General features: G+C 37.5%; 1 protein-coding gene and 1 long non-coding RNA gene across 2 annotated transcripts in view; one reads left to right on the top strand and one right to left on the bottom strand.

Annotated features, from left to right (window-relative positions):
* Positions 1–494: 494 nt before the first annotated feature.
* Positions 495–14,656, top strand: part of LOC124289186 (E3 ubiquitin-protein ligase RNF213-like) — a 137,451-nt gene continuing 123,289 nt past the window's right edge. Inside the window, exons 1-5 of the mRNA XM_046725791.1 lie at positions 495–592; positions 3,355–3,624; positions 9,545–9,746; positions 11,054–11,130; positions 11,872–12,184. Coding sequence (XP_046581747.1) covers positions 3,383–3,624; positions 9,545–9,746; positions 11,054–11,130; positions 11,872–12,184 — 834 coding nt within the window. The 5' untranslated portion in view covers positions 495–592; positions 3,355–3,382. The remainder of the gene's footprint in view (positions 593–3,354; positions 3,625–9,544; positions 9,747–11,053; positions 11,131–11,871; positions 12,185–14,656) is intronic.
* On the bottom strand, positions 5,770–6,184 carry LOC124289164. Its single transcript, XR_006901614.1, has 2 exons — positions 6,117–6,184; positions 5,770–5,807 (listed from the first exon to the last, which is right to left on the bottom strand). It is a non-coding gene; the product is annotated as an uncharacterized LOC124289164 (long non-coding RNA).

Raw genomic sequence — 14,656 nt, 5'->3', positions numbered from 1 at the left:
GATGTAACCCAGAAAATATCTCTATGTTCAGTGTATCATGAGTTGAATTTTATATCTCTGAATAAAAGTGAGCCTCTTCACCCTTAGTACACAGGTATGTGTGAAAGATTCTTGACATATCAGTTTCAACTAGTCTCGACACATTGGTCCTGTGGGTAACAGCATGTTATGTCAAACTCTATTCATTTTCATCATATGGATTTATAGACCCCTGTCTTCCCCACCTACATTATGTATGGGATTAGTGTTACACACTATTTTGTCTCAATATCTTGTTTAATATCCCCGTGAATAAAACAATATTAGTTCATGGCTTACCTTTGCTTCACTTAACTACCTTTGTCTTTTGTAGATGTTCCAAAAGATCATGGATCCTCTGATTGACCATCTGAAAATTGAAAAGGATTTTGCAGCTTCCCTTGTGCTTAGTGTTTTCATTCTGTCTGCATACAGTGAAAACAAAATTCCTTTCAAAGCTGAAGGTATGAATAAAGATTTTCTGAAGATTCTGATGATGAGGCCAGATTCAGAGCAGAGTACTGTTGAAGGTTTTTGAAGCTTTAAGGACACACTTCCCAAAGAGGTCTTCCAAGTAAGTAATTAAGGGTTAACACCTCAGAACAAAACACCTTAATTTATCAAATTTATCAGGCAAATTGCATGTAATACAACAATTACTAACCCCTTCCTGTCATCCATGTTTTATCAGCCCTCTGTGTCAGCAGTCTTGACAATTTAAATTGAATCAAGGTTCATTTAAACTTGATTACAGAAAATGTAATTATGAAAATGTTCTTGGAACAGTTATTTCAAAAGAAATGCAAAGTTCTACCGTCAAACATCAGTGATGTTTTGGTTACTGAGCACTGACTGACATTACAAGGGTAATCTGTAAGCTAGGAAATTAGTGTGAGATCTTATACCCCTTGCATGAGGTGACACCTCTGCCCTTAAACCCTTTTTAAAACAAAGTACCATGAATATTCTCAACTATTTGAGACCTCAAATAGTAGTCTTTTGTCTAGATTAGTCAGATAATGTACGAAAAGTCTTGATTAGTTCTACATGCTTGCAACCTTTGAAATACACTCCCCTTCTCCATCATGTCACTAAAAAGCCACCCAGAATACCTGGTACAATCCATTTGCGACAAGACACACCTGATGAATCTTCATAATCATGTACGCGAGGGGACAATAATCAAATAAACTGTCTAGAGTATAACTGTCCATGGGTGCACCTTGTCACAAACAATTCCAGAAAATATAACAAAAAACAGGTTTGAAGTTTTTAATTGATTCAAGAATTACAACTGAAAGGAGGTGCGGGTGCCGTCTTTAAGGACTATATTTATTTCACTCCAATATTCTCTTCTTCGGAGGCGGTTCTTCCGTGCCAACGGATTGCTGTCGATAAGATCATTTTTGCTGTCGCAGTTCTTTTCCTTTGCATAATGTCATCTACTTTTCTGGCCATTTCTTTGGACGTTCGCTGAAAGAAACAGTAGTGATGTTTAATTGTGTGGAGGTATATTATTTCACTTATTATGTCATTTAATCAGAAACAGACATCATATGTGTGCTTCGTATAATGTTATTAAATCACGATGGAGTTATTATTCATTTAACTGTAAATTTTGGTACTAGTAATAAGGTATTTTCTATGCTTTAGCCCCATCAGTTGGATCTGTGTATTCTACCCGACTCTGAGTAGTTTGTGCTCGTTAAGTTGTTTTGTGTTGTAAACAAACTTACATTGGGATCCATCTTCCTTTGCAAACAGCCTACAAGTACAACTGAATTCGGTTTCAGCATTTTATATGAAAAATCCATAGTTGAGCTCATGTATTGTGCATGAATGTTGCATTCGAGTGTGACTAATATACAGTGTAGAATTGACACGTGAAGACTTTGTTTTAAGTTGGAGAACGTCCTCAATCCGTCGATTGGTTTCGCTCGTAAAGCTCGTCCTCGGCCTAACGTCCTGGAACGTGCCTCACTGAAACTATTCAATGGATTGAGGACTTTAATCCTACACTTATTCCATGCATGAAAAACTAGCCTTAAACATTTAAACATTTGAGTTTTGTTTGCTATTCAGTATACTTTAAGTGTTTTGCAATCTAAGAACACATTTAAAGAATGATTGTTCATAATAATTGGTGAATATGCTATAAAAAGAGTAATATTTAATTGTGGTTAAGTGACAGTAATAAGGTAAGATTAATATCACACAGTCAATGTCATGAAGAATGAATAGTTTTGAATGAATGATAGTTACTTCTCATATTAATGCGGGGCGGTGGGGTAGCCTAGTGGTTCAGCATTGGCTCGTGACGTCGAAGACCCGGGTTCGAATCCCCACATGGGTACAATGTGTGAAGCCCATTTCTGGTGTCCCCCGCCGTGATGTTGCTGGAATATTGCTAAAAGCGGCATAAAACCAAACTCAGTCACTCAGTCATATGAATGCATTCATTCTTATACATAAAGAGATATTTACATGTAGTTACACTTATAGTTAGGAAAAGGTGATTAATGTGGTTCTTCTGCTATTTTTTTATGTATAATTTCTGAAAGGTGCCATACTGCAGATCAGAGTTCAGTCTTTATTATAAACATTCACAAAATTTGGATGGAAGATATTCTTAGTTTGATTAATCAGGATACATTTTATGAAAAGCATTAGTGAGTTTAGTTTTACGCCAGACTCAGCACTATTCCAGCTATATGGTGGCAGTCTGTAAATAATCGAGTCTGGACCAGACAGTCCAGTGATTAACAGCATGAGCATTGATCTGCACAATTGGGAACCGATGGCATATGTCAACCAAGTTAGCGAGGCTGACCACCTGATCCCGTTAGTTGCCTCTTACAACAAGCATGGGTTACTGAAGGCTCATTCTAACCTGGACCTTCACAGGTTTCCTTCAAAAGGGGAAAACATCAAAACATATTCTATCAAACATAGATCTTCTGGCCTACAATATAAACAACATCTCTGTTGGAATGATCCGGAACTTGAAAAGCATTAAACCAAGGGTATGAAAAGCATTAAACCACAACAGAAAAGCATAGAGTGTCAATAGCATTAGTAATATTAGTTGTGCCTCAAGTTATGAAGTAAATTGTCGTCAATTAGTGAATTTAAACTGATCTAAAATGACACAGGGGAAGATGAAATTTGTAGCACATATGAAACATTAATAGGATGATTGTTAACTAAAGGGAGGCAGAAGTCTGTTCATGGTATTTACTGTTGGGCATTGATGCATGGGAAAATACAATTATAGATTTCTTCATCATCTCTAAGTTTCTTCAAGTTTTCAAGTGGCGTTCTTTGTCTTTTCCTCAGGAAACTTGCTGGAGCCGTTCTGAAACTGATGCAGGAAAACAGCTCAGTGACATCCCGCACTGACTATTCTACGTACACGTACACGTACACATACAAGGAATCATATGCAGATTCTTCATGGTTGTACTTGGTTCCTCTGTTGCATTTTCTAAGAGAAGACTCAAAGTCCATCTTCAAATATTCAACGGAACACACTGATGATATGTGGTGGGGTCTAAAAGACATCACACATCACAAAGAGAACCTGAAGATCTGTGACCATTGGATCATGTAAGTAGGGATGGATATTGACCTGATTCTCATATTGCGATATAAGGCAATAATTAAAGACTGACTGACTGACTGAGTTTGGTTTTACGCCGCTTTTAGCAATATTCCAGCAACATCACGGCGGGGAACACCAGAAATGGGCTTCACACATTGTACCCATGTGGGGATTCGAACCCGGGTCTTCGCCGTGACGAGCCAACGCTTTAACCATTAGGCTACCCCACCGCCCCCAATAATTAAAGAGATATTGCAATACATATTATGATATATTGACCGGAAAGTTTCTGCCCAAGTGCGTGCATCATAAATAGAATGTCATTATACAGTCCTACAAAATTTATAATGCTTAGGCCTTTGTGATGAATTGATTATATATGCATTGTTATGAAACAAACAAAAATAACAAAATAATGTGAATTATGAAATTCAGAGCCAGAGCCTCTACTAATAAGTCCAAATAAAATTTTGGTCCATTTGAGGCTCCTCCAAAATGTCACATATGAAAGCATTCAAACCCGCTAAACTTAAACTTTTGGAGCCACGTATAAACATACTTCCACTTGCAAAATCTTACATGAAATCAACAGAAATAAACGTGTATTTGGCACTTCGAGAGCACATTTTGTTGCTGTAGTAATCAAGGACAGATATTTCACCGGCACATATAATATTTGTTGTATATATGTATGAATATAAGCTTCACATAAGCTTCTTTACTAATCCATATTCACTTTGGGTGAATGAAATATGTTTTAAACATATTTTTTCATGAAGATATGAATGGATTGGCCAACAAGCTCCGAAGAGCTTATTTGAATGAAATATGTTTCAGATATCTATTGGCCAAGTATACCCCTTATCAAGCTGTCTTTTGAATTTATAGTAAGGCACTATAGTGGAATGATAGATGATACAGCATTTGATATAGATATTGTGTTGGTTTGTAATTGTTGTGTTGATGTTTACGTCTGCTTCCAACTGGTAAGTTGATGTCGCCGATTGTGGATGCCATATTTAAAGCCATGAGTGGGGGAATAAGATTTTTAATGGATTGTCGCTAAGGATTGGTTGGAGAAACATTTTGGGGCATTTCCATTGTTACCATGCTATTTTTCAGAGAACATGACTGCTAAATGTAAGAGAAAATATCTTCACTATTAATAGTGAGTTTATAATTTTTCTGAAATTCTGGCCAAGCTAGGCTACTTCTTCCCAAACCTTGTTTTCATGTTTATGTTCGTCTTGAAAAAGTCAGAAAAGAAAACAAGACATAGCTATTCATGTGAACACATTTATAAGATATTCAAGTTTCATTAACAATTTACAGGTCATCTTCATCTTCATATATAACATGTACATGGTTCACATTTTGTTTCAATATCCTTACATAAGGTGAGATTAAAAAGAAAAGCAAGCTTAAAAGCAAAGATATTACATCATTACTATTGTTATCCCCCTGGCATGTAATGCAGGGGGATATAGTCGACACCTTGTCTGTCCGTCCGTCCGTTCGCCCGGCCATCCATAATCATTTTTTTCCGGAGCATAACTCAAAAAACGTTAAATATTTTTCAACAAAAATTTGTAGATATTTCAAACAGAACCTAAGGTGGTGCCTTTTGCTATTTACACATTTTTTTCATTCTTATTTTTCTTGGTTTCTATGGAAACATTTTGGACTAAGTCTTTAAGGGAGGGGTGGGCTTCATTTCCGGAGCACAACTTGAAAACCATTCAATATTTTTCAATAGAACTTGGCAGATACTTGCTAGGCTGCTTCTTCACCACCCTTGCTCTTATAAAGCAACAGTAGTTTTGACTTAAATTTTGGCACACATTTTTGCCTCTGACTATGACAAAACCTTCCCGTGGAAAGTTTGGCCTAGGCCAGATTCTCCCCAGTGAAAATTTAGACTGGGGAAGAAATGACCTGCTACACCGGTTTAGAATTTATCTTTAGTAACCCATGCTTGACATAAGAGGCGACTTATGGGATCAGGTGGTCTGGCTCGCTGACTTGGTTAACACATGTAGATGGATGCTCATGCTGTTGATCACTGGATTGTCTATTCCAGACTCGATTATCAACAAACTGCATTCATATAGCTGGAATGTTGGTATTCTACTGAACTAATCTTACTTACCATTTATTTGGTATCATAAGACACCTCAGACACAGCTTCCTGACAAAATACATTTCAGACGAGTAATTGGTAGGACACATGAGATTCAGGATGTTTTCATGGTTACCATGAATTAATAATTGTATCACAGAAATACATTTTATCATGCCTCTTTGTAATTACATATTGCTTTTCAAGAATGTTTACTGGTGTTCATAATATCCTGCTCCCTTAGTGATAAAAACATGTGCATAAACAACTTCAAGGTCAAAGGTCTAGGTCACATTTACCAATTTTGTACCAAATTTGAGCTAAAGTGAATATTTCCTCATGTATAGTTGGTGTGTCAACACAAATAAATCCAACTACTTTGGTTCAGAGCTCGGAGTCACTATTTTATGAAACCAAATGTTGCCAAAATAAAAAGTGTCATGCAAAAAAGATTTTAGGGGAGGCATCACTGTGGCAACCAGGCCTTTCAGTCACATTCTATATGTGAATAAATCAAAGATAATATTAACATTTTGTGTCATGCAAATGTTTTAGTGACTGCTCGTGTAACACACATATTATGATAAGGGTCCAGTGATGGTTCCAGTGAAAGCCCTTATCTATCTGGCGTGCTGGGCTGCTTGGGGGAATTAACTCAGCAAACAGTCCGCAGTCACATGAAGCTAATCACAATTTTATTTACAAGAATGGAATAACATGGGGTGGCCACAGAGAGTCAGTACAGCCCTCTGGGCTAAGGGCTAGTGCTGATCTGTGTTGGGAGTCTAAACCCTACTGACAAACATTTACTTTTCAAACTATTTATCTACAATTAAAACAATAAGAGATTACGATTAGTTGACTGATACAAATATGGGTGGGACCTACATTAACCAATGAAATACAGAATATACAGAATGGGGTGTGTCCTACAAGAACAATCACTAAAATGACAAGACAGTGGGGAGTATTTAATCCTGCTCATCCTTTTTCAGCTGGCACTAAACTTGTTGACAGATTTACTGTATGTTTGGATGCTTATGGGATTACAAGAGGATGCTTGGATTACAATAGATACGCTTACTCTGGACCATGTCTTAATGACCCTAAATTGGTGTTTGCTTAATGTTATTGTAATATAGGTAGTGACATGTTTACTTTATCAAAACAGTCTATTAAACCGTCTAGACATAACTTTGTCTTACTGAAAGGTTTGTCTAACAGCTTGAGTCATTGATACCTTAGGCTAGGATTTTATCTTGAACATCTGTGAAATTGTGCAGTTGTAATTTACACCTTGTTTGTAAGATGAGTTTTACTACTTTTGACTGGAGTCTTATTACTGATACATGATGAAACTAATATTCTGTATTTATATTTTCCAAATATCTGAATCCTATTATATTGCTTGTAGTGGTTATAATTAATAATGAATTTTCGTATGAATTATTATTCCATGATACACAAATCAACTGTTTACAAACAGGGACAAGAACATTTATTAACGGTCAAGTTCAAGGTCACATAAGTATACTTTATAATTTAAAAAGCACATCAAATTTATCAGTTTTGCTGTAATTTTCTTACTTAAAATTTAATGTTAGACATACAGCCATGTTTTAGATACCAGATTCTCTAGTTTATTAAATCCAATGTTGCAAAGTTGAAAAATGGCATAGAGTTCTATTTGATGGGGTTGGGGAACATTTCCATGGAAATAAATGGATGTCTTTCAATGACCTTTTTCCAAGTTTTGTAATAAATCAAAGACAGACTTTAAGTTTTTCTTCCTAAGAATGTTTTAGTGATTATTCATATATCAAAACTGATAAAACATGCACACACATTAACGTAGTATCAACACCTTTTGATTAAATATTTTGAACAGTAGACCATTGGAAAATGTTATGTACACAACATTATTTTTTCACACATACAGATGATGTCAGAATATGTTCATGATATAGCAATATCAGTAATTGTTAGGACACATAAGATTCAGGATGTTTCCATGGTTACCATTCATTTTCAGTCTTATCACAGAAGTGCATTTTATCATACCCTAATAAGGTAATACTCACCAATAATCACTATTAATAGTGAAGATATATTCCTATGTGTATAGCAGTTATGTTCTCTGAAAAATAGCATGGTTAACAAGGAAACACCCCAAACTGACATATATCCTTGCACATTGAAGTTTGGCAACATTGGTTTTGGAAAACTAGATTCTAAGCATTCCAACGGTGCCTCCGGAAGACCTATCTCTGGAGATGGCCACTGGTCAAACATAAACAATAGGATTATTATAATATATGAGCACAGCGTGGATGGGGATACCAGAGCATAGTCTTACACGACCATGGATCAAGATGTAATTCCAATCAAAATAGTCTAAGGCTCTGGCATCACCTCTACGTGGGTTCCTTTACCATCAACAGTGGCAACTTTCCTGCCTGTTATAATCATTACCATTTCCTCATTCATACCTTCATTGGTTCACCTTCATCAATCCAGCCTTTGAGGATGTTACCATCTTCTTCATTCATCCTTCTTCTGACAATCTATGCTACAACTTGGTTGATCCTACCATTAGTTTCAGTGATCAATCCAGTATTGTTGATTTTCCAACATTTGACGATCCTTCCACTGCTCCATCTGGGTTCATCCTTGTCTCCAATGTTACCTAAGCAGAATTGTACTCCTCCATGTCATCTCCTCAGTGAATGTTCTACTGCACTTGTACATCATTCTCTACAGTGGTAGAGTGGTCTGCAAGGAGGTGGCTTCTATGAAAGTCACCAATTTTAGATCTTGCAGTCAATTTTTTCCAAACACATTCCAGGGGATCCCAGCATCATAGCCATTGCTCTGTCTCATCAAGACCATCTGTCCTCAGATGAGTGGAGACCTCTTCAAGAGATATATCATTTGATCTTCGTTAGTTTTGGCAATCCTCAAGTGGACCTATTTGCAACTTGATTAACCAAGTTGTCTCTCCAATTCCAGACCCAACTGTTGGTCCATTCTTATTCTGACCAACTACAGTGGTCTCAACAAACTCTACACTGTTTGCACATCTTCAAACTATGAGTTCTCTCATAGCCAAAGTTGATACTAAGAGACCTCCTAAAGACATTGTGTTGGGACAAGACTGACTGACTGAGTTTAGTTTTACGCCGCTTTTAGCAATATTCCAGCAATATCATGGCGGGGGACACCAGAAATGGGCTTCACACATTGTGCCCATGTGGGGAATCGAACCCGGGTCTTCGCCGTGAAGAGCCAACGCTTTAACCACTAGGCTACCCCACTGCCCCGTCTGCTTTTCTACTTATCTTGCAGGCATTAACTCTGTTGTGGCTACATCAAAAGATAACAAGATTTCTTGAACGCCTGAACTGCAAATGTTTCTTTTTGTAATAGCTGGTCAAGTGGGCCAAGTTTTGACTTCCAGCTATAACGTGGTTCCTAGTCATCTTGCATCAGCATTGTTCTTCTACCTCTTGCTACAGTGGCAACGGTATTCGACAGCCATGCTTTAGAGGGGTTTTACAGGGTGTGTTTTTAGAGAAACGGGCATGACAAGATATCATCGGTTTACGTCCTCATGTACTAAAGTTAAGATAAGCAACAGCATGATACTTTAGAAGTTACAAATTTCATGAGTTAAAATTTTCTCTGCAATTTGATGTTCTGATTATTTAAGAGTTTGGGGGGCTAACTTGGATGCCTCACAGAGACTAAAAAGCCACATTTTTGTTGATGTTGTGAATATTTTATCAAACGAACTTCTTCTTTTCCAGACCTGTTGAAGAGGTATTCCGTGGTTTATCTCCTTACTTCGATGCCGACTTCCTCCTCCCACGGACACTCATGGCTTGTGTATCTCAGTGGAATCTGAAAAAGGTTTTAGATATACAAGTAATTCCACCAGAGATATGCACAGCAACTCTTTGTTTCTACAGTAAAAGCTCAGGCCATTATACAGCTTCTGAAACAAAGATGGTAATTATACTTTTTCTTAAATTTATTTTTAATTGTAATTTCTTTACTACAAATAATTTAGACGAATCTTAGATGAACAAAACTAGTGAAAAGAAGTCAAATATGTAATTCGACCAGGTTTTTATGGAGTCAGCAATGAAAAGGACCCTGAATGGTAGAGATGGATGATATCTAACTATATAGACTGTAGTTGTATATAGCCAAACAAAATACAATGCATTACATATTTGAAATCACTAATTTATTTTTGAATAGGTAACTGATCTATTCTTTTTTTTTGCTTTTGGCAGAATATCGAGTGAACAACAAAAACATGCAAATCATTAAAATGAAAGATGTCACAAATTATATTACATTTCATAAGTTATTTTCCCATGTTTTGCACAACTTTCACAAATTATACCTACCACTAATGTTGGACTATCCCAGCATTATTTTGCCACTTGCAAGGTATTAAACCAAAACTATTGCCCCTATTTTCAGATACTTTCATGAATTTGGATGATAATGTTTTACATGATTGCAAGATTTTTCTGAAACCATTGCACCACATTTGTGTTACTGTTGGGCAATTTTTGCACTGCCAATCGGCTCCTATAGGTCTTACTACCTTGCGATGTTTGTGACACATCTGGAGTACAACATTGCTTATTGCATCAATATTCATAGCAATCGTGAATTTCCCACAGCATGGTAGTCAGCACTGTTTAAGATCGAATTGTCAATCTTCACCTGTTGACAAATTCTTAGATATTGTATTTAGGCTGTAACTGTTAGGTGATCAATAAAACAGACTCTCACTGAGCTTGTAGACCTCCTAGAAAGTTTATAAGCAAGTGTTTTTATCCAACGCAACATGTTTTGCAGGGGGTATTAGTTTGGATTCAGTCCGTCTGTGTGTGCGTGCAAATTCGTCTTTTCTGGAGCAAAACCAGACTTTGCACATAGACCAATCTGCTGGTGAACTGTTGCCTTTTGATAGTTTTGGATTTTTGATTCTGCGGGGGATATTGATGACTTTGTCTTCTTGTAAACCATAACCTGAATCTTTACAGTGCCTCAGAGAGAGTAGAAACAGATCAGCTGGGTCAGCTTATAAAATCCCAGTCATATCTCACTCTGACTCACTGCCTTGCATTCATTGGCACATTGTTTTAAGTGGAACTCAATCTCATTCCAAGTCTGTTCAAGCAGGAGCAGGAATCCTTCGAAATCTTCCCCCCCAGTTGAAACAGTTTGAATAGTTTAAGCAAGATTTCGTTGAATGTGGTTTGGATAGAAACATGTATTTTTCTTCTAATTTTTAGTATCTGGCAGAGTGCATGTTGAGTGTGGCAAGACAATTCAAAGCAGTCTCAGAAAGGAGGGACATAAAAAATCACAGGTACAAAGTAAACTGCAAACTTGTGCTTCAGTTTCAGATACCACTACATAAAGGTCATTATGAGTTAACAATTATATTTTCATCCCCATCTGCCTTATTACCCAACTTGCATCATTTCATTGTTACCAAGCAAACAAAGAAATTTTGATGTTCCTTGAATTCTTTCTTTGATGAAATAAAAAGGTAAAGTTTCCAAACATACTTCATCAAATTTATGGAGATTTCATCAACATGAAGGCTCTGAACATTGAAATAAATAAGAACTTGTATTAAAAACTAATAGTTAACTTTCTATGGATGATTTTATATTGAAAAAATAGAAATTTGTAACACAAGAAAAATATTTATAGAAGATTCGTGATGAGTGTTTTCCTTAATACAAAACACAAATGGTTAATCGTATTTATCATTTCTGCCTTAAAGCCTCCAGTATTTAGAAACAGATACCCGAAAGTTGTTGAAGTCTAACATTACATTGTGACCAAGAGTTAGATTTGTGGTGAAATACAGGATTTGTGGCAATGATGTTGTAGAGTGAGTATTCTTAGAATCATTAATGATAATAACTATTTGTTTGATGATTATATAACATAATACAGTTACATTTCTAGGTATGAGATATCCAACATTTCACATAATTTTATATGCAACTACAATTATAAATTTCCATCAAATACATTAGAAGCTTATTCTTCTGTACATATTGTACTCTTGTTCATTTTGAGGTCTGTTTGATTACAGGGAAACAGAGCTGGATTGCACAGAGCACAGATATATGTGTATGAAAATAGCAGCAGATCTTCTTGATGTTTGTTTGGCTGATACCTATCAGTCAACCCGACTACTGCTTGCTGCTGTTGATGTATTCACATCAAGTATCAGTGTGTGTCAATGTCACAATGAGAACAGTAACAATCCCGTGGGTAGAGTGGAAGAAGTCCACAATCTGGTGAATTGTTTGCTTGATGAAAAGATGAAACAGATCATTAGCTGGATGGAAAAATACTTTTCCCGGAGGTATACATCTGATATTGATTTGAACTACTACATTTCAGTAAGTAAAGTATTACTATCCTAAATAAATCAATATTCTTATATACTACCAACAAAAAATAAGATGAAATGACAGTGAATGTGTAACTGCTCTAAATGTCCACAAAGTCTATTTCGGGTGTGAAGTTCAATATCTGGTGTGTCCACCATGTTGGGCGACACATTTACGACACCTTAATGGCATACTGTTGATTAACCTCCGGATGCAACTCCACCCGTTTGATGGTACTTATCCCACAGGCGTGAAATTACAATTTTTGATTTACCCAACATTCAGGCAACTTGGCACAGTGGTATTCCCCCCTCTATCATACCCACAATTCTCCATTTAGTCTGTTCATTGAGATACTGTCTCAGAGGCATTTTTCAGCATGTGTTCACCTCAATTGCACGAGTGATTGTGAGTTCTCCAATAGGTGGACACAGTTTAGCCTCTGTGTGCACCTGCATCACATGTTGTTCATGCATTCATTGTGATTGGATGTTGCGTTCAGCTGCAACACCACGGTATTCACATGTCCACCTCAACGTTAACTGCATTCAAATTCTTAGTTCCCTTATTTCTTGTCGGTTGTATATTATGACCTAGAGTTTAAAGGGAAACAAAACTCCAACTTTTAGTCATCCAGCTGGACCATTCAATTAGTCAGTGTAATCACTGGATGCCAATGAGCATCAGCAACTCATATGAACTGCCTTCAGACCAGCTAGGGGAGGACCTTGTTGACAACCAGGGAATCCCTCTGAATTCTCATGTTTGATTGGATTATGTTTACCAAAACCTTTCACTTTGCAAATCCTGTATGTGTGTAAATGCTAAGGTATGTGCTTTAGTATACAGCAGTCAGGTGTATGTATTATGTTTTGCATCAGTGAAGTTCAATGATTGTACTTATTGTACAAGCCCTACACTTTTGTAATTGTCATTCACTTAATTAGTGGTGGCAGAACTTGGATAACCTCGACTATGCAAAATAACACAATGAAGTTCAGCTCTGCCTCTGAGGTTGTCAATGATATATTACAACAATTGATTCATATGGGGCATTTAGCATATCTGGTGTCATTCAATGTAGATTTGTGAAAAACTTGCATATGTTATGAAATTTGCATATGACTGTGCAACATAAAAGAATGGCCGTTTGTGTTGTAAAGAAAAAAATATCAAAAGATGAACTGATAATAAATTCCACTTAGTGAACAAGTGAATACAGGTTGTCATGTACTGAATTTTGTACTTTAAGCACCATGTTATTTCACATAGGTAGTTAAATCGTGTTCATTGAATGCCAGATGAGCATACCATGTGTTAGTAATGATGTGTTGCTTGGTAGATGTTTGTGTTGCAGGATGTTCTTGCTATAAGACTATATACCACATTGTGTACAAAGGGCAGAGGCTCCTATCACATTCAACAGGACATAAGAAGATTGCCTAAACAAAGCCTTTTCAATAATGGTGACATTTTGCAAATATGATAGCTGGTAAATATACTGAGTCAAAAAAGAAACTTCACATTCTTTCTTCAGGGCACTATAAAAGAACAAGAGATGGTAAGATGGTTAAATTGTTATTATTTCATTGCTGAGATCTGTGTGATGTACTCGATACACTGACAGTGCCATAATCAGTTCCATTAGGCTACACCGCCGTTCCAAAACATGGGTATACAGAATGTCAAGTCACAAGAATGAAAATGCTAAATTTCTCAGTTCAATATTGTGTATGGCCGCCCTGCGCATTCACCACTGCCAAACACCGTCTCCTCATCGACTGTCTGATGCTTGTGAACACGTGGTTGGGGATTCTGCGCCATTGCCCTGCAAATTCTGAGGTTGGTTCCTAAGACCACGAAGGCTTCTCCCAAGTGCATCCCAAACGTGCTCTATTGGATTAAGGTCAGGGGACCTCGATGGCCAGTCCATGCCATTGATTCCAGCGTTTTGAAGGAAATTTCGTGTCAACATCGCGGTATGCGGAAGAGCATTATCATGCTGGAACTGTAGACCTGGGCCATGAGCCGCCATGAAAGGAACGAGTTTAGGGGTGAGCACCTGGCCGCGGTAAGCAGCAGCTGTGAGGTTTCCACGGATGACCAGAAGTCGGAAACGGTTGTTCCCACAGAAAGCACCCCACACCATGCAACTTCCGCCCCCTCGAATCTGTCGACTTCCCTGTACACAACATTGGGCATACCATTCACGACGCCGTCTCCAGACTCTATGCCTGCCGTCCGCGAATCTGAGGGTAAACCTGATTCATCGCTAAAGACGACTCGATTCCAGTCTCTGGGTCCATAGGAGGTGACGCTTGGGCCCACAGCAGACGCTGACTTTGATGAAACGGCGTCAATATTGGCCGACGATATGGACGTCGAGAATGGAGATTGGCAGCCCGCAACTGATTTCGAATGGTCTGCGAGGACAGTCGACCTCTAAACATCTCAGCCCATCTCGTGTAGCCGGCAGAAATC

The sequence above is a fragment of the Haliotis rubra genome, unplaced genomic scaffold (assembly GCF_003918875.1).
Source record: "Haliotis rubra isolate DU_JTF1 unplaced genomic scaffold, ASM391887v1 Scf1116, whole genome shotgun sequence".
NCBI lineage: Eukaryota > Metazoa > Mollusca > Gastropoda > Lepetellida > Haliotidae > Haliotis > Haliotis rubra.
The sequence above is the reverse complement of the archived record's forward strand: the minus strand, read 5'-3'. Positions and strand labels throughout refer to the sequence as shown.